Source organism: Vicugna pacos, chromosome 5 (genome assembly GCF_048564905.1).
Source record: "Vicugna pacos chromosome 5, VicPac4, whole genome shotgun sequence".
In the NCBI taxonomy this organism is placed as follows: Eukaryota; Metazoa; Chordata; class Mammalia; order Artiodactyla; family Camelidae; genus Vicugna; species Vicugna pacos.
The window spans coordinates 48,935,712-48,957,430 of record NC_132991.1 but is presented as its reverse complement, the minus strand read 5'-3'; the positions used below and the strand labels follow the sequence as shown (position 1 = coordinate 48,957,430).

Here is a 21,719-nt window from a genome sequence, read left to right as displayed (position 1 = left end):
ATTCTAAAATGCACTCCCATTTATCAGGCTGTAGTGACACAACAGAGCATCTGCCTTTTGGAAACCGTAGGTACCATTTTAAGCTCAACTCAAAATGTCTTTTGTGTGCAGTTCTCCAGGAAACCATCAAATTGTCATTAAAATAGTAAATAGCATCTCCAAAAGCAAAATATTTCTGCTTGGCTTCTAGAAATAAAAAAGCATTGCTGGTGTTAAGATGGGGGAAAAAAATCTTAAATTCAAAAGAAAAATTCTGGTTTTAAAAGAGCTCTAAAACCAGAAACCAAACAGCACAAATTCTTATTCATGCAACCTCTACTACCTAAAAGCTGTTCTACCAGGTCCTCCTACTATCTCTCTACGGGACGGCTCACCACAATGCCCCAGCCTCAGTTTGCTCATCTGCAAAGAGATTAGAAACAACAGAATCTCTTCACCTCAAATATCTTAAGCATTTTTCAAAAAGCTACAAATTAGCTATTTCCAAGTTTGCTCTAAGGTATTAAAAAACAAAAAAACAAAAACAAAAAAAAACGCTACTCTGTGAGGAGTAGAAGTGGCAATACTATAAGCTGCTGACCCTGAGGCAACTCAAGAGAGCAGGGTGAAGAGCAGTCAATGCCAGTCTCCACTGTTATCTGTAATATAGCTTCACTGAATGTGTCCTGTGGTTATGAATGTAATTGTCCTGAAAAGACTGCAAACAACTGCTCCAACAAGATGGAGCACATTAGAACCTCAGCAGGATGCCCAACAGCTAGCTTGTCTGCCTGGTTTTACACCTCTAGTAATAATGCAATTCCACAAGGAACTGAACCATCGTCTGAGAAGCCACCCAACAGCCATTGCATATTTAATGAAGTCGCTCACCAAGCGCTGGAAAACAGAAGGTGCTTGGAGTGCATCATTAGTTCTGTCAGAAGGATAATTTACACATCTATCTTGTCAAATTTTCTATGGTTTATACTTTTACAATAATCAATCTAACATACATTTGATTAGTGAACTAGAAAGCAAAAAAAAAAAAGGCAGTACAGGCAGCATAGATGTGGCCCCTCATACACATATTTGATAAAAGAATTTAACCCCTTGATGCCTTGATGGCAGAGGTCTGTGAGCTTCTTCTGCTAGTGATAAAAGATTCTAAACTGAGTTCAGAAATCGCGGTTTATGCAATTAAGGGGACTAGAAATCTTTTTGGTTTTCCTTAACAATTTAAGTCTACTACATTGGAGGATAAAGGTAGCAACAGAAAACAGGGTTTAAGTGAAAATGCTTAATGAGTGTTTCTGATAAGCAATTACTGAAAACAGTCTTCATAAAATTCTAGAGAAACTTCTCTGGCTGTCTCAGATGAATTGATAAATTAAAAAAACAACAATGAAAGGCCTTAATGCCAAGGAGGGATGCCACATTTCAAAGTATAAGACTTTTATTCTAAAACTAAACAACAACAATAATGTCATTTGTACAGTCTTTATTTGCATTGCTAGGCATCTGAGAAGTTAGCTGACTGTACTAATCAGTACACATGTAACACATGTGTGCACAACCATATAGGAGCTGCTTAAACATTTGCAGACTCATTTTCAGGAATGGAAGAAATGGTACTCCGTCCTTTATGTAGCATGCCATATTGGATGGGGAAATGGATGAATGAAAACAGCAAATAACAGGAAGCCAAAGACTATTTCAACATTCCTTGTATGCACAGTTATCCATGAAAAGGCATGCGTACATTCATATCACATGAAGCTTATTCCTCTTTCTAGACATGAATTATCTGATGTGGGATATTCATGACTACTGACTCAACTACATTCCTTTGACTTCTGATCCTCTAGAAGTATAAACCTAGCTTGAGAGTCAACACTAGAGCTACAAAAAGCCAAATCCATCATCTCTGAAAACAAGAAAGGACCCTATATACCACAATTCACAGTTTTTCTACATATACGATGCTCAAAGCTTAAGCCAGATATTCAAGAGTCTTAGATGAATTTTTAAAGCTACAAAAAAACACAGGCCAGCCAAATACTAAACATTATAGAAAACTAATGGGAGGAAATTCCTCTTCTGCTTAAATTAAAAGTGGAGTTCACTTTTTTACAATTTAATTTCTTACAACATATATATAGACTGAATAAAATAAGTATTTTGTGTCCTTCCACAATATACAGTATATTTTAAAAAACTGTACTTTTGAAACAGAGAAAATAGAAGCTTTTGGGGTCAGTCTTTGAAATCACTGACTCAAAAGTTCCCTTTGGATGCTAACAGCTCCAAGAAAGAACGCATTTAGTGAGAAGATCAACAGCATAAAAAGACAAACAGACATATATACAAGGAGGATGGGTAACAGGAGTCTTGTGTGTGGAAAATGTGGACATGCATGGCCAGCCTAGCTACCAAAACTTATCTGGAACTATTCTTTATGGTTTAAGGGACTAAAGATTTAGCAGAAACTACCACATCTTAAAAGGGATATATGTAGGGTCTGCTAGCCAGAGTTCTTTTTAGCCAAATTTAAAACTTTTTGAATGATGAATTTGATTATAAAGTTGAAAAGATTTATCATATACTTACTTAAAAAACAAATTATGAAATGAGTTGTACATTTAGAAGATTACCGAAGCTAAAGCTCAGAAGTAGAATTCAGCCAAAGCTAAAAGCACTATTATTATAACAACTATATTTCGAAAGTTCTCATTTAAGCATCACGGATACTTCTTTAGCACTAGTCTATAGGTCAGATCTAAGAAAGAAAATCTAGACTTAGCTGCTTGTATGAATGATCTGAGCATTGACTCTGTATTTCAAGATTTAATTAATCCAACTAAACCACTGATGGATTATGTAAAGAACAAGTGCTAACGGGACACCAACCTCTTGCCAGGTGAGGTTATTCTGGTCCCAAGAAACTGTACTGATGAGAATAGAAGAGCAATGGACAATTTCTGCTCTGTGGGGTATCTAGTGATCTGACTATGATGATGTTTTTTGGGAGGGAGTGGCGTCGGGTAGTATTCAACCTGAAAAGAGAATTTAGTTGTCCATTTGTTTGTGCTACAAGGTACATTTTTGTGTTCATGTTTGGTTTTGGTAGAGGTACATGATGACTGTCAGTCAACAGATCTCCAACTGAGGTATGCTAACATCCAGTTTTTAAAGGCATATAAGATGGGACTATGACTATCAAAGAGTCTAATTTAATGCTTAGCGGATACTTAAAGTCATGTTTGATTTCTTTATTAAGTCATCTGTTTTCTACTACTTATGATACTTCTGGTATCAAGATGACAATTTCATGGATACCACAGATTTTAACAAAGGAATTAAAATTTGATATAAGATTTTTCTCTTATTAAATATTTTTAAATGTCAGTTTTCTTCATACTAAGGTTTCATCTGTGCAGTTTATACAGTAGCTCTAGGATTTGAGAGATTCTTGAATAGGTTGTTAGAGATTATGAAACAGAAAAGTTTGAATTACTAAGATGATAACAGATCACTAGAGCTGGATTCAAACAATCTGTCTTCAGGACACAATCAAGTGCTAATTCTGCTAGAGGTCCCCAACAGATGGCTTGACACACTTAAAATTTAAACCAAGTGGCAATTAATGCCTATACAACAGAGTTGAAAGCAAGCAAAGAGGCCAAATAACATGAAATAGACAAGGATAGAAAAGAATAGAAAACATCATACGCTCCTTAAAGACTTGGGCCATGTTTTCTTCATTTTTGTAGCCCTGTTGCATAATACAGTATATGCCACACAGTGAGAGTTCACAAAAATGTTAGTTAAAAAATACTGAACCACAGTTATCCAAAAGCCACTTTAGATAAGGGGTAAGGATGCAAATATCTAGGAAAAACAATCCAGGTTACCGTAATTTCCTTTGGTTTTTATCTGCCTTGCATTCCCTATATTCTGACATTATTTCTTGGATGTACTCAGAGTTCTTCTATAGCAGCTAAGATATGAGAAGGTATGTCACAGAACTTAACTCTCATTTCCTTCAAATCTCTAGGAATCTTTGGCCTATATCAATAGTTCTCAACAGAGGCAATTTTGCACCCCAGGGGACATTTAGCAATGTTTAGAGACATTTTTGGTTGCAGTAACTGGGGTGAGGTTACCACCTTCTAGTGGGTAGAGGCCAGGGATGCTGCTAAACGTACTACAACACACAGGGCAGCCCCCACAACAAAGAATTATCTAGCGAAAAATGTCAACAGTGCCAAGACCAAGAAATCCTGGACTATGCTTCCAAAGGTCTATCTCAGGAGACCAGTTTCCAAAAAAGCAACATACCTTCACTGCTAAATCAACTGGATTAGCAGTAAATGACTTATTGCCATTGCAAGGTGACCTTATTCTAAATTTGAGCCTATTGACCAAATTGAAAGAAATTCTGGAAATAGTGGTATAGCAGACAGATGTTATACACAGAAATTCTACCATTAATGACAAATGTTACTTTATTTTAGAACTTAACTCCTAAAGACTTGAATCTAATGTCTACTGAAAAAAAACTTTTAAGTCATATTTTTGGGGCCATTTCCCTGGCCAATGTGTGAAAATACATGTGAAATAAAGCTTCACAAGACTGTCCAAAAGAACTTTCTGTGATGACAGAATGTTCTGTATTTGCACTGTTTAACACAGTAGCCCCTAGCCACATGTGGGTATTAAGCACTTAAAAGGTGAATACTGTAAGTGAGAAAATGAATTTTTAATTAAATTAAATTACTTTAAATTTAAATAGCCACAAGTACCCTAGTGGTTTCTGTGCCAGACAACAAAGAACATTAAAAATAAACTTTACCTAAAGTCACTTTTAACAGATCTTACACTTGAAAATATCTATTAGGATTAACTGTTTGCTAATCACCTTAAACTAACTTATAAAAAGTTAATTATTCCGTAACAACATAATAATGTAGTAGAGGTATCCTGAGACTAACAAACATCTAGTACTTAGAAGAGTCTTGGACATAAAATTGCTAGGAAGAAAAAGTTCTCTTTAGAGGTCCAAAGAAAAGTGGTATTGTCCAAACCATCCATTCTCTCCTGGTGGCTGAAGCTGGAAGCTACTACAGGTATATGCAGCACAAAATAAGAGATGGCAAACACAATGCTGTCCCTGCCCTCTGTCTGGGACTGGGCACCTGTAATTGCATGGGTGGGAAGGCACAGAGATCAATACATTCTTACAACAGATTTTCTGTCAGCTCAAATCTTAGAATGTTTATCCTAAGATACAGCTGAAATAGTTAAGTGTTCAACTACATACAGTTCAATAAACTGGCTCTTACAGTCTGTTCCTAGAATCTCACTATTTACAACATTACTTCAGTGGAAAAATATTATAATCAACTTACAAGTTTTGTGAGAAAAAGCCAGTTACAAAGAAGAAACTGAAGGAAAAAATTAAAGAGCAAGACAACCTTCCTGCTATCTTACCATAATCTGATATTCAATATTGGAAAGGCTATACTCATCTGGTAGCTGTCAAAAGACCAAAATCATAACCAGCATATTGACACTGACATAGTCAAGATACAGAACATTTCCATCACCACAAGGATCCTTGCACTGCCTATTTATAGTCAACCCCCACCAACTCCTGGAAACCACTATCTGTTCTCTATCTCTCTAACTTTGTCATTTCAAACGTGTTACAGAAATAGTATCACAAAGTATATAATCTTTTGGGATTGGCTCTTTTTTACTCAGTGTAATTCCCTGGAGATATATCCAAGTTGTTGCATGCATTCATGGCTCGTTTCTTCTTACTGCTGAGTAGTATTCATGGTATAGATGTACCACAGTTTGTTCACCCACTTAACAGCTGAAGGACACCTGGGCTGTCTCCAGTGTTGGGCTACGAGTAAATCTGCACTGAATGTACATGCACAGGTTTTTGTGTAAACATAAGTTTTCAGTTCTCTGGTATAAATGCCCAAGAGTATAACTTGGGCTGAATGGTAGTTACGTTTGATTTTATAAGAAATTGCCAAACTGTTTACAGAATGATTGCACCCTCTTATGTTCCCACCAGTAATGTATGATTGATCTAGTTTCTCTACATCTCTACATCCTTGCCAGCATCTGATACTGTCACTATTTCTTAATTTTAGCTTTCTGTTAGGTGTATAGTGATTTCTCATGTGGTTTTAATTTGCATTTCCCTGATGGCTATTGATGCTGAACATCTTTTCATGTGTATATCCTCTTTAGTGAAATAATTCATGTTTTTTGCCCATTTTCTAATTGGATTGTTTGCATTTTACTATTGAGTTTTGAGAGTTCTTTACATATAATATATATACATCTTTTGTTGGATATGTGGTTTGCACATATTTTCTGCCACTCGGTAGCTTATCTTTTCTTCCTCTTAGCAGTGCACACAGCAAATGTTTTTAATTTCAATGAGATCCAATTTATCAATTTTTCTTTTAATGGACTGTACTTTTGGTGAATAGTCTAAGAACTCTCTGCCAACTCAAGATCATGAATATTTTCTCTTGTTTTTTTCCTGAAAGTTTTATTATTTTATGTTTTACATTTAAGTCTGTTTTCTATTTTGAGTTAAGTCTGGTATAAAGTGTGAGGTTTAAGTCAAGGTTCATTTTTTTTTAACCTATGGATGTTCAATTTTTCCTGCACTATTTGCTGAAAAAGCTATACACTGACTCTACTGGATTGCTTTATATGTTTGTCAAAATCAGTTGAACATATTCATGTGAGTCTATTTCTGGGTTCTCTACTCTATTCCATTCATCAATGTGTCTCTCCTCCAGTACCACACAGTCTTGATTACTAGGCTATGTCTTGAAATCAGGTAAATGGATTCCTGTGACTCTATCCTTTTTTTCAAAATTGTTTTAGCTGTCTAGTACCTTTGCCTTTCCATATAAATTTTAGAATAATCTTTTCCATATCTACTAAAATTCTTGCCTAGATTTGACAGGAATTACATTCAACTGGAAGATCAATCTAGAGGGAATTGATATCTTTATACCATGTCCAGTTTTCTACCAATCCACAAAAACACTCTGTCCGTTTATTTAGGTCTTTGTTTTTTTCATCAGCATCCCATAATTTTCAGAATACAGATCCTATATATATTTTGTTAAGATTTGTGCCTAAGCATATACACATTTTGTTAAATGTTTTCCTTGGAGTAAATGTAAAATGGTATTATATTTTACATTTCAGTTTCTATATGCTTGTTGTTAATATATAGAAATGCAATTGATTTTGGTATGTGAGACTGTATTCTGTAATCTTGCTGATCTTGTTTTTGTAGATTTTTTTTTATTTTCTACAAAGATAATCATGTTAGTTATAATTAGTTTTATTCATCCTTTCCAATCTGTATGGCTTTTATTTAACACTACAGGTTTTTAACAAATGGTCTCAAAGCTGATCTTTTGCTCATTCTTTTGAGTAGTCTCTTTTTACTCTGCTTTTAAAGTTCCTGATACTATTGGATTTTGTTAAGACCACAAAAAAGGCTAAGAGCAGCTACCCCATAAGTATTCTCTGAACAATAGGAAATAATTTTGGTTAGGTAAAGACATCAATATGTAAACTAAGACTGGTTGTATTTAATCAAGCTTTTTTACTTCCTGACAAGGACTTAGGTATAATTTTTACAAATAACAACTTAAAAACTTAAGTCATAAATTGAAATTAAATATATGGCTGACATAAACACTGCTGTTTAAACTGACCAGCTCATCAGTTACAAAAACAAGCACCATGAAGATTAAGTTAAGCAGGCTTTATATTTCCTATAGCCTCCAGTTCCAGACTACATCTGTTTTCTTTGATACACAAAACCAGAGTTAAAATAGCACCATTTATCACAGCATGATTGTAGGCAGACAAACCAGCCTGTCTGTTTCCAGATAGTGAAAGCAACTGTTATTAATCACAATTATAGGCCAAATCCTCTAAGAGAAATTGCATCAATATTCTCCCAACCCCTAGCCCTTCTACTCTTGAACTCAAAAACGGTACCGAGAATGTCATGACACTGCCTGAAGGTCAGTAAATAACAACACTACTATGAGGTTGCCTTGATTTTTAAGTTCAGGATACAAATTAAGAAAAATCTTTTCTACACATAAAAACAGGCGCTCTCTCAAAAGCTCTATTATTAAGATTTAGCAGGATAATTAAACCCACTCTATTTAATATTTATATGGAAAGATTTCTGCTTTATAAAACTAAATAGCACAGGATATTTGAAATTTACAAATTGGATGATTAACTTTAAGCAGAAAAGTATTTATGGAAATAGACATTTTTAATAGCAAATTTTGTAGCCAATAGTGTGAAGAAAACTTACTATTCTTTCATATGGATAGATTGTAACAGAACTTCCTACAGACTGAGACTAACTGCAGGTTATAGATGAAAATGTTAAGACAATTGTTGGGTCATATCCCTTGACTGTATGGATCTTTTTCAAATAAACTGCAACCTTTCTTCAGTGGTTAGAGTAGGGGTTTAAGAACACAAACTAGAGTTTCACTTGGTGCTGTCCACTACTCTTACTTTTTCTTTAAGGCTACTATTTTTTTAAGCACCTACTATATACAGGACAGTTTAGATGCTCTACATATATTATCACATTTAAGTTTTACAGTAATCTGTGGTAGGTATTATTCCCATTTTGCAGATGAGAAAGCTGTAGCTCAGAGAGGTTATTTATTTCCCTAACGTCACATAGCTACGTAAGGGCAGAGCCAAGAGTCAAATATAGATTTGATTACAAAGCCTATGTTCTTCTTTCCCTTCTGTTGATAAATCTCTCAAAACTGTATTTGTCTTAAGACAAAGTTTAAATGCAATTTTACATTTCTAATGCATCTAGGGAACACTGAAATGGCTGGTATTGTGCAGCTGTAGAGAAATGCACATTATTTTACCCTATTCTTCCACTGAATAACTGACTCCACTAATACACATTCTGAGGTATATTACAGAATAAATTTGAGCCTTTACATGATTAAACATGATCTTATACTCAAACAAGGCATGATTATTAAACGTCTGAAGCTAAATTAACAAGAAGGCTACTGCCATTCTAATGTGAAAAATTCACAGATGTTTGAGAATTTGCAAAATTGCCCCCAATTCTGTGAGCATTTGAGCACTTTGCCACTCACTTAACATGTACATTGAGCATTAACTTCTATGTAGAACAGCCAGTCACTGTTCTAGAGCCTGGGAAACACAGTGACAGACAATATAAACTTATCTGAACTTATTCAAAAGAGAAACACAGAACCTACACAAGAGAACAGAGCAGACACCTCTAAGGTGACATTTTTATCAGATATCTAAATGATGAAGAAAGTAAGCCATGCAAATATCTGGGGGGAAAAACAAGAGAAGGAATATCAGAAAAAGACGAAACAAACAGCAAATGTCTTGAAGGGTGAAGGAGGTTGATACGTCTGAGAAATAGGAATAAGGCCAATACTGCTAGAGAGGAAGAAGTAATAAGAGATGAGGACAGGTAGATGCACAATGTGTATCCTTGAAGAACCTGGTAAGGACTTTGGATTTTATTCTGAATATAAGGAGAAAATACTGAGTTTTAAAAAGATTACTCTGCAGGAAGAGAAGTAACAGTAGGGGAGTAGGAATGCAGGTGGACAGACCAGTTAAGAGTCTACTGTAGTTGTCCCAGCAGGGAAAAAATAGTGATTTGAACTGTTGATGGTAGTAGTGATGCCCTCTGGTTCTGGGGAGTCATCAGAATATGGGTGCTGTTTAAGGTCCTGCTACCGAAGTAATCATTGAGGGAGTATCACAGAAGAACAAACCAGCTATGGGCTGAGCCCTGGAGTATACCAGTGTTTAGTGGTTTAGAAGAGGACAAGCTAGCCAAATGAGTGCATCTTCATCATTCCAGCACATATGACATATTCTGTATTCATAGGCTTACCTAGTTTCTTTTTCTAAGCAATAGAGGAATCCAAGTAGTTTAGAGTTCGTTTCCACACAGTCATTATTTTTGACCACATGAAAATAAAAATATGAGAAATGTGATAGAAATAAAAAATTCCTGTTTATAAATGAGGTAGAATCTCTCAATAAGTTAATATGCAATCAAACCTTGCTACATTCAAGTTCAAGCTAATAATTTCTAAAAATAAATTATTTCATTAACCTTGGAGGCTTCAACAAATAAGGGCTTACAAGCCTAGAATCTGAAAATGCACATAAATTACACAAGGAGTTTTACTGTAACATGATCTGACCTGCATTTGTTTTATTAGCTGATATTACCGACAGGCTAGAAACCAACAATCAGAAAGTATAAAAACTAGAAAGTCAAACTGAACGTGTGAGAACTGAGAAAACAATGAAATATTTATGATGAGGAAACTAAAATGTTGATTCATTTCTGTTTTAACATCTAAAGCAGGGTAAGTAGTTAACTTAGTGTCAAAATTAAATAAATAGAGGTTTTATATTTTAAAAGAAAAATAGTAATGTTTAGTATTTATTTTCATATACTTTAAAAATTAGATGTTTCTTTTTAAAGGCTTTTAATTTCAATCTTTTTAGCTTTTGGCATATTTTCACTATTTTAGGTTCAAGTTCTGGCACTAAAAATTATTGCTACTTTTGAGTAAGTTACTATACACTCAGAGTCTTAATATAGCTTCGTTTGAAAGACAGAAATAATATGTACTCCACAGCATTTTGATCAGGATTAAAAGAGATTAAGTCATGTAGAGCACCTTGTAAATATTTACAGCTTTATAAATGTTAATTGCTTTCCCTATTCTATCTCCCTTCTCTTTGCTGTTTTAATTTCTATAGCATTTACATGTTTATTTTATTTTGTATTTTTTGCAGTTGATCAAGGTTTGTTTATTATTGATATCTGGTTTCACCCATGGACTTGTCCACTGTATATAGCATCACTACAATGTGTGATATACAAACTAGAAACTCTGGTAATTTCTTTTGCATGACTCTTTATAAGATAAGATAAAAGAAAAAAAAAGTACTGTGTATACATAACTACTTATACATTATCAAGTATCTTCCTGATAGGAGAATTTGACCAGGAATTGATTAGAATTAAATCCTCCACTTTAATTCTGCATGTTTAGAAAATTTCCATAACTAACTTCTTACTCTGTTCATTTCAAATCTTATTTCTCTTCCACCGTAGCATTACATGTTTATTAAAGTCACCTTGTGAGTGCTTTTCAAAGAAAGGGGGAGACTTTTACTTTGGTTAAAATATGATAATATCATAATCCTACCAGTTTTGATCAGTGGCCTTTTGAAGTGCTATAATATTTTATTTTACTAGACTATCATTCTTTGAAATCCTATTGTCTGGTGGACCAGTAATACTTACAATATGGAGAAGATATACAACAATATTAAAAAGCATTAAGTATAGTTTGTATCAAAAATATCACAAGGAGCTATTTGTATTTTTTGTTTTGGGATCAAGAACTGAATAATCGTGATCTTTTGGTTAATTAAGGGGTTCTATGAGAGCCTATGAAGAAGTCCTCAGTGTCTGAGCTGTATCTTGGAGTAAGTAACATCAGCAGTAATGCCGTATTAGACTTCCAGCATCTCACATGCAGACTCTACTGGAGGGGCTTTACTATCCACATAGATCCTAAAGGAGTAAAATGTCATTGGCTAGAAAAAAATTATTGGTTTGGTTTTCCTCTACAATTTTGCAGGTCATTTGGTCACTTCCAACTTCTACAGACTTTACTGCATTGTAACTTGAGTAAACTGAGAACATTCTCCCTTAATTAAGTAGTTCATCTGAAACCCAATTACTTAAATGACACTTAAGCCTTTCTTTCTATATAGTACAATATTCAGCTATTTTCACCCTCTTGCAGAAATCACTTCTCTCTTGTATTTACTGTCATCAACATGGAACCTTTCTGCAGTTCCTCATCTTGAAGGAAATAGTGCACTGTTGGCTGCTAACATGTATTTACTGTCATCAACATGGAACCTTCCTGCAGTTCCTCATCTTGAAGGAAACAGTGCACTGTTGGCTGCTAACATGTACTAAAAGGCAAAATTGTTGGCTACAGAAAGGAAATTTTGCTTTCTTTAAACAAGTAATTATAGCTAAGTTATTTTGCCTCTTTCCTCCAGGCAATCAATTTAGAATGAAGAATGTATTACTTCATGATATTATGTAATTTTATAAGTTCCTTACATAGGAATACAGTGACATCCTGAAATAAAATATATAAAAAAGATTTAAAATAATGTATAGAGTTTTCTGAACATTTTAAGGGAAGCTGCTAAAAATCAAGGCATCTTTATGTCCATGTTTACATTTCCAAAATTAGGTTTAGACTTCACATTAATCAAAAGCTTTTAATTCTACTTGAGAGGTTTCTAATATTCAGTATCTTCCCTTTTTCATTTTTGTCATTCTAACATTCATTAGAATCCCCAACAAAAGATAATACACAGGAAGAGGAGGGAAAGAACAAATTAATTCCCTTTAATGCTTATCAGTCAGATAAGTTAGAAATTTATTTGTGGAGGTTAAGAAAAAAGTCAGGTGATAGCAAAAGATTAAATTGATACAGTGATGGTGGGAACTGTCTTTCTATTTCATTTATCCACATCAGTCATCTTCTCCAGGCCTGGCTACAATAATGTTATGTGGACACGGATCCTCTACAGCCCACTATTTTCTACCCAAATTCTTTCATTCATCCTACACACAAGTAGGGAGGACTAACTGGGGCCAACCACTGTTCCAGGTGCTGGTACAGAGAAATAGAACAGAAGTCCCTGTCCTTATGGGTCCTCTCCAGTAGGAGGACATAGCTAACTAATCTTAAGAAGTATAAATATATAGCATGTTAGATAATGCTAAATGCCCTGACGGAAAATCGAACAGGGAAAGAGGGATATGAAGAATGCAAAGCAGAAATAGGAGTTGAATTTTAAAAATCTGGTGGTCATTTATCCTCATGCTTTTCCCTAAAAAAATGTTTTAAAAAATCTATACATATCTATTTTTCTAGGCACCAATTTATATTGAGGGACGTATTAAAAACAAATTTCTGTTACAGAAAAGAAGTGGATAATCTCAAAAATTACATTTTTAATGAAAGGATGGCCAGTGTTTAAGTTTTTAAAAATTGCTTCATACTACTTTCATAAGCCCACTAGTAATACAGGTAAGACATATATATAATTATTATCGATGATGTAAGCAACTCTCCAATAATACTTAGTACAATGATCAAAAAGCAACAATAAAACAGCATTAAATTCTTAAAAAAAGATTTTTTTTCATATCCTGTCTTGATTAATTTCTGCAATACCTGGTATAACTGACTTCCAGCTACATTCCAATAGTGGATGAAAAACATTTATGTAGGTTTTTCCCTCCCTTTAAAAACTTGCTGAATGGTCAAACACCCCCTGGCCAGCTGGGCTATCCTGGGTAACATGAAGTCCCTGGGAGCTCAGAGGGATATGAGGTTCTGTTACCCAGGCAGGCTTGTCAAATCAAGCTTCTGTTGGTTACTGCCACAACACAGGTGACCTCAGTGACAGACATAAAAACTTCCAAAGATCTCAAGTGTTCTCAAATTATTGATATTATGACTCTCCCCAGCATTTTATCAAATCAAATATTTTTAACAGTAAGAATATTAGAAATTCTGCCCCCCAAAAAGAATACCTCCATGGTGATGTGACAGGCTCCCTCCATTAGCGAGGATTTCTTCTCTAGCAGCTGCCTGTATTTGGAAACAGTACAACAAGTAGATTACTTTGAGGTGGAAAAGTAAGACATAACTCGCAAAGGAGGCACATACATCCTGCGTTAAATAAACTAGAAGCCTAACTTTCCTTTCTTTTAGGTTAACTGTATTTAAAAAGTAATTAAAATATACAACCTAGCTTTATACGTTTTTTTCTAGTGAATAGCCACAATGTCTACAATTGTCACTTTGAGATTCTAGAAAAGATAAAGAAGGCAAAATGATCAATTCATTGGTTAATAATAAAAACAAATTTTGTGAGGAGTCAGGTCCTACTTTGAAGTAAACATCTCCCTATACCAACAAAGATTTATTGACGGCTTATGGGATGTCCAGAAAAGTACTATGCAATTTACCTGCAATAAATTGTTTTCACTGTAGCCTTATGGAATAATTAAAATTACTCCTATTTCACAAATAAAGGAAATGAGTCTTAGATGGTTAAACTACTCATCTAGTATCATTCAACAGGCATCATACTCAAGATTACTTACAAAGTTATCAGGGATCAATGATAAAAACCCTTATGGAGAATATTTCTTAGGTCAATGCCTTAGGACAAATTACTTGTCAGGCCTATGGATATCTAAGTGCGGGGGAAAAAAAACCCTTGTTTTATCCTCCTAACATGTTTGGCTCTAATTAGGCTCCTTATAGAGCAATACGGTTAGAAAGATAAACACTTAAAGCAAAATACAGAATGGCTGAAGTACAGGGTGAAAAAAGGGTAACGGAAACTAGAATTAAATTTAATTCATGAGCATACATAGATATGAGGTGAAATCCCTACAGTGCCTTGAACCTCTCAGAATTAACTCGGGTGTGCATAAACCATCAGAGTTAGGCCGCAGGAGGGATGGATGGACCACATCTCATTGCAAAGTTATTTATAAGAACCCTCATCACTTAGGATCCAGGGTTTTTCAAATGAATTATACATATGCTAACCATACTCTAAGAGATCTCTAATTAGATATTCTAATATCTTCCAACAAGTTATTTTATGTAAAGCTATAACTACTTGAAATCAGTAGCACTTAGAGAATGGCAGTTTGGGAAAAAAGGAACACTTTCACTTTTACGGTATTATGGGAAAGGACCTTTGGGTAGCCAGAGGGTAATACCAAAACACTGAAAGGCTAAGGTGATGCGAAAGGCCTCAAGCTTTTGAGGATGATGGACATGCTCATTATTTTGATTGGGGTGATGATTTCACAGGTGTATAATATATATGTCAAAACTCATCAAATTATATACTTTACATATGTGCAGTTCACTGAATTTCAATTATATTTCAGAAAAGCCGTTTTGGGGGTCAAAAACAAAGGAGGCATAAGAGGTTTGGGTCTAAAATTGTGCCACCAAATATCATTTTGTAGTACTATCTTTGGCAGGCAGGCAACAGAATTAAAACACCAGGACATATGAGGTTTTAATAAACCCCAGTCTCGTCCCAGTTCCTCTACAGTTTAGTCTGTTTCTTCAGCTCTAGGCATGAAGACTTCTACTTGTCATGAAAAATATTGAGCATCAAACAGAAGGCTTTATAAAAGTTAGAAACTTAAGGCCATTTAAGAAATGTAATAGAAACTGCTAGCAAATGAACCTCAAAGACCTACATACAGCTTTAGCAAATAAAAAAATCATAAACCTAGAAGGAGGACGTTACAGCAACATAGCCCGGAGCTTTAGGGCTGCTGACGTCAAGAGCAGTCACCATCCAGAGCTGGGTGGGCTGCTAAAGTGATATCTTGGATCCTAATAATATAGTCCTATTATTTAATTTAACAGGTGTACATAATATAAGTAATAACCAAAGAATCACAGGCTATTATAATAGGAATATTAATTTTAGAAATATAATTCAGTATTCAACCCAGTGCAAAAAATATGCTTCTCACTTCTATGTGCTATCAACCAGGTAAACTACAAGTTATTAAATAAACAGTCAGACTAAAATTCATAAATTGACAAAGTTTATTTAAATTAATAAAAGAATGCAAAAGCTATACTCATGTATAGAAAATTACCTCAGTTTGTTCAAACACAGTCAGTGGGTCACTGATTCCCCTGTAGTTAAAGGCAAAGTAGAAATAGATACATGCGCCTGCATCATAAGTCTGTGTCACCCTAAAATACAAACAGATAAAATCCCCACAAGGCTTTAAGTTAAATGCAATCAGATTTAACGGCTAGAAACTTAAACGTAAGATTGCCTGAATGATTTGCTTAAGCCATAATCTCATTCTCTACCCAGCCTCCTACTCTGTGGAAGGAACACAGATTTGCTGCATGAAAAATATCTAAGAAATAGTCATACTATTTTCATAACTTATTTCTGGTAAATCTGGATTATTACTCCCCAAAAAAAGTTTTAAAATTTTAAAATACTGTAAATGTTTCTCCAACTGGCCTGAAATAAACAAAAATTTCACCTCCTCAGAAGGATTTTTTTTTACCAAGTATATTGCAGTTAAAGACAGCACCAAAACAGACTAAATGGAACTTGATGATCCATTATAAATCTTCTAAACTTCCTCAAAGTTAACAGAAATAAATATGAGAACTTAAAACTAGAAAATAAGAGAAATTTTTAAATACCAAATATGATCAGACTGGGTAAAATACAGCATTTTCACCAAGTTCACATCAAAAAATTATTAACAACTTTGAAAACACATTGAATGAACATATCAAATGCAGTGATATGGCCTTGGGATGGTCTCTGAAGATTTTATACTCTGGGTCCCATATGTGTGCATGTTGTATGTGTATTTACAAAAGATATCAAGAATATTAGATAAATAAATCATATTAGATTAATAAATCATCCATGATATACATGTAGGCTTTCCAAATGCAGTTAGGTGAAGCATTTAAAAGGGAGCTAAGGTAATCATAATCAAATATCTGAATGCAATTTACAGAGGTTCCCACAAAAAATTTAACAGAAGGAGCAAATACAGAGGAAATACTCTTTTTACTACACAATACAAATAGAATCTAATCTAAAATTTTAATGGCCTTTTAGGCCAAATGTTAGGTGCCACAGAATGGAAGAAATGAACTGTTTAACAATGCTACTGTCAATTTGCCAGCTGTGTTCTTCTTCTAGTGTTAATTCACACCCATAAAAAAGATCCCTTGAATGTTTACATTTTAAGTACCAGATTTACAAAGTTTAAGAAAAATTGGAGAACCATTTTAACTATGAGGGCACTATCACTACGAATAACAAAATTTAAATAAATTTAAAGGATACATGAATGAAATGACTTTATAGCAATTAGTAAAATACACATCACTCATATGAAAATCATTAATATCAATACATAGAAAATAAAACTAAATATTAATAGAACATTGACACCTTCCAACAAATCCAAGATCTCTATTACACCGTTTTCAGTAGATAAGTAGGCTTCTAAAATTACAACAAAGCTTGATTGATCAGTATCTCAAAGACAAAGTAGAAATAATAAAAACATTTTTTGCCAAACCTCAATTTGGGTCTCCTTCAGAAAGTGACTCAGATCAAATACCTTTTAATAGATCAAGTCTGTCATTTTAGACTTAAAACACTAATGTCTCCCAAGATCAGCTGGACAAGAGCCAGCGTGGCTGCTAAAGTTACTGTATTATTATTTAATTTCTAAAAAACTTTTGTGCTGTATACTTTTTGAAGTACTTTACTTGTGTTAGAGTCACTGGCTAGGACGTCCCTCCCATAAAATTTCTTCAGAAAATTTAGGGTTAGAATTTCTATTCCAGTATACAAAATACCTTTTAAAAGACAGAAATGAAACAAATAAACTCAGTAAATGCACCCTACAACTAAATTCTTTTCCTTGAGATCTTTGACTTCAATGTTATCTACAACTATTTTCATTTAATTTCAGAAAAGCTTTTTTAAAAACATGTTTAAAAAATACATCTCACACATTCAACACAGAATAACCTCCTTAGCCACTGTTAATCAGCTCAAATTAAGTTAAACTAAAATCAAACTCTAGTTAAGCACCAGTTTAATCAAATATGTGCTATAAAAACTATATTTAAAACTCCTATTTAGCAAAATCATTCAATTTACTAGACTTTGCACATTCTAACTTTGGTTTTATAAGATGATCATAGAAACTAAGCATATAAGCTTTTATCAGAAAATCCTTCCTAAAAAAATAGCTACCAAATAAATGACATATGGTCAATTCAGAATATGTATACGAATTCTATCTACATACAATACAATACATAGTGAAGATCTTTAGGCCTTATGAGTACCTTCTAAAGAACCAAGACTTAAGTGTTATTACAGAAGGTGTCTTAAGGCAGAATATTTTACTTCCCAATCACTTTCAGTAAGTAGTGGTTTATCACAATGATATTTTCATAATGGAAGGGGAGAAGTCTTGAGAGATACTGAATAGGGAGGTAGGGCAGAAAGAGGAAGAGAAGATACCATCTGTTGAGATGCCACTTGATAAAACAAAAGAATAAAAAATCCTCAACTACACAAGAATAGATTCTATTATTTCAAATGTTCCAAATTTTACTGTTTCACAAATGACTTGGATTACTAAGCCTGATTTGTTTTCAGTTTTATAAGAAGAGGCCTGACAGACCAGACTGTCAAAAGAAGAACTAAGTATCAATTTAGGTTGATAATCTAAATAAACACAAATTCTTTTCTTGGCATATAAGAACTTAAAAGTAACTTTAAGACGCCACATTGGACAGGGCAGATACAGAACATTTCTATTGTAGCAGAAAGATCCATTGGGAAGCAACCAGTTGATCTTCATTTGGATCTTCTGCTCCACTCATTCTTGTATTCCACACCAATTCATTTAATCAACAACTGACAAAATGGTTAAAATGCTTTTTCTCTACTGATGATAGAGTTATATTGACTGTGTATATAATTTATAGTTTCTTGATTATATATATAATTGATAGTTCCAGTGAATTAAGGAGTCCTTCTCCTATTCCAGGAGCTCAGACATTTGACTTCTGACTGTCATGTTGTCCAGAAAGGGTTAGAAGGCTCACTCATGGAAGGGTGGTCTCCTAATCAGCTCAGGACCACTGTAAAATCCCAGTGGCACAGTCCTAACAAGGTGGCAAATAAAGCTTAGTAAAGTTTCATGGTGGAACAGACTGAAGCTTTCTCTCAGCTCGCAAATTACATTTCTCCATTAATTAAAAAATAGGTTTTATTAACCCATAAGTAGTATAAGAACAATTTAAAAAAACTCACCTGCATGTAGAAAGAGGAGCAAATTGAACACCCTTTTCTTTGCATTCCCTTGTTATCCTTTCTTTTACATTTCTGCAGAGATCTACAACCCTAGAAAACATAATTGAATCAATATTAGGTTTTCATATGTTATAAAAATTATAATAATCCCGGTTTACTGGCGTACTTCAAGTCAGAAATTCTCTTAACTAAAACTGTCATACTCATTCATTCACGAATGAGTAAGAGCCTTGATCATTCAAACTGAGCCTTCCATTCATAACTCCAAGGGAGCAAAGTCCTTTCCCTTTTTGTCATAGGAAAGATAGAAATCAGAGGAACATACTAGAGTCTCCTGAAGGTAGTTTCCCATACTAAGAAAAATCCAGTTTCAAAACAAATCTAATTTCAAGATTTTAAAAACTTAAATGAAAGCTCAAAAAAAAAGTTAATGAAAATTCAATTCTGGGTTATAGGAATCTATATCCACATCTAAGAAGTTTTCTTTAATTTAAAAATAATTTAGTTAATAGTCATAGTTTATAGTCATACCAAATGTTCAACAGCCTATTTCCAAGCACTAAGCTAAAATCCAGCTCAACAAAGACTTACCGGTCATGAACTATGTATAAAGTCATGCTAGACAGTTTAATATTAAAAATTAATGAAACAGATAAGTGAAGCGTAGTTCTTAAAGAGGAGGGAGGATTGATAATATTTAGCAATATTAACCTATTTTTTAGGGTTAGCTGTAACATATTGTTATAACTATATATTTTGTTTCAACTGGGAAATAAAACTCTTAAGGTATATATATAAGCCATTTTATTCTCCAATAAATATTCTGGTTACATATTGACATTGATTTTGTGTTTTAAACCTTGGCCTGTTTAGAATCATAAGAATGGAAAAGATACTAAAGAAATTTAAAGGCTGGGCCAATTTGATAAAAACAGTAACATTTAAATGGATTGTGCTTTATTAAACACATTAAAGTTATCCATATTTCCAATAAAAACAAAGAATATATGATTAAAATATAAATATGAAAATGGTTTTAATGTTTTATTAGCATGCCAAATTTTACTTTTATAAATACAACATCTGAAAGTTTTATAAATTCTGATTTTACAAAACAGCACTCAAGTTAAATTCTGCTTTAATTCTGTGAGAGTTACAAGCAGATACAATTTATCAATGCTATCTATGCCTCACTTATGCAATGGTAAGGATACATGTTTTTTAAAAATCTCTCATAAAGCATTTAGATTATTGAAATTTAATGTCTTTATTTTGAAAATCTAACATAAAACAAATGCTTTAAATATAAATAAAATCTACTAAGCTTTAATATCTGCAAGGGTTAATAAACATTACAAATTTATAAAAGTAACAAGTTCTTTATCGTGACTCTAGAACATGGAATTCAAGTGCTACATTAATAAGAACAATATATAATCATCATCATCATCATCATCATCATCAGGAAGAAATGGAACAAAGAATAGGACTGAATAGTTTTAACCCTCAATAAAGTACTTTCTAAAAATGATTTGCAGGGAGGGATCTCTGAAAGTATTTTCTCACAGGACTTGTGCAAAAGTCAATACAGTCCATTTGGACCAATTGCTATATAGGAAATAAACATAACTGCGTATACTTCTAAATTCTTACCTGACCTATTAGCAAATTTAACACTATTGACCATTTCCTCCTTGAAAAAAATTTCCCTCGGCTTCTCTAACATCACTGGTTTTCCTCCAAATCTTCTTCTAGATATTATTCCTTAGTCTCCTTGGCAAGACTTAAATGTATACCTTAAACATTGGGGTTCTGTGTACTTCTTTCTTAGGCCCTCTTTTTTTATTTCATCCCTATTACTGTAAGTTATTGTATATGTTCCTTTGGTATTTTTTGTGGGGGTGGTAATTAGGTTTATTTATTTATTTCACTTATTTTTAATGGAGATACTAGGGATTGAACCCCGTACCTTGTGCATGCTAGGCATATACTCTACCACTGAGCTATACCCTCCCTCTTCCTTTGGTTTTAATCACAAGTCCCAACATGGTGTCTCCAAAATCTTTAAATCTCCAACTCAGATCTCTTGGCTATTTTTATAAGCCACATTCTTACACTATTCCAGAGTTCACTCATAGGACTCTATGCAGAATATTCACTGAACACTTAACAGGTGTAGTCATTGTGCTAGGACCACTGAGGATTACATAAAAACCAGTAGGCTCAATAATCCCTTATGAGAGTTATGCATGAAAGCCCCAAGCAACTTAATAATGTATGAGGGTTGAAGACCCTGATCCCATGGATTGCTGCTAAACATGCTCTCTACCCAGGTAAAGGTTTGAAAGAAAAAGCAAGCTGCTAAATGGTAACATGTAAATTTTATGTGAAGAATATAGCTGTTTTCCCTTAATTTTATTTATTAAAACTTCAGCTGAAATGTTGCTTTTAATGAAAACAAACCAAGTATGTAATCCTATATAAAAATATATAGTCAGTGAGTCAAAAAATATGTAAGAATATACAAGGAAAGGATAAAGAAAAATGAAAAGACCAGTGCATGATTAGCTTCCACAGTTGGAAGAATAAAAAGACAAAATGGCAATCATCAGTTAGTAATAACTGATGACGGAAATTCGTAATAC

General features: G+C 33.8%; 1 protein-coding gene across 2 annotated transcripts in view; it reads right to left on the bottom strand.

Moving 5' to 3' along the window:
- Positions 1 to 21,719, bottom strand: part of AGPS (alkylglycerone phosphate synthase) — a 114,998-nt gene that overhangs the window by 6,769 nt on the left and 86,510 nt on the right. For both annotated transcript variants that reach the window (XM_006210205.3, XM_072961209.1), the window contains exons 17-19: positions 19,075 to 19,164; positions 15,848 to 15,947; positions 13,736 to 13,793 (exon numbers count right to left, since the gene is read on the bottom strand). In XM_006210205.3, the coding sequence (XP_006210267.2) occupies positions 13,736 to 13,793; positions 15,848 to 15,947; positions 19,075 to 19,164 (248 nt within the window). The remainder of the gene's footprint in view (positions 1 to 13,735; positions 13,794 to 15,847; positions 15,948 to 19,074; positions 19,165 to 21,719) is intronic.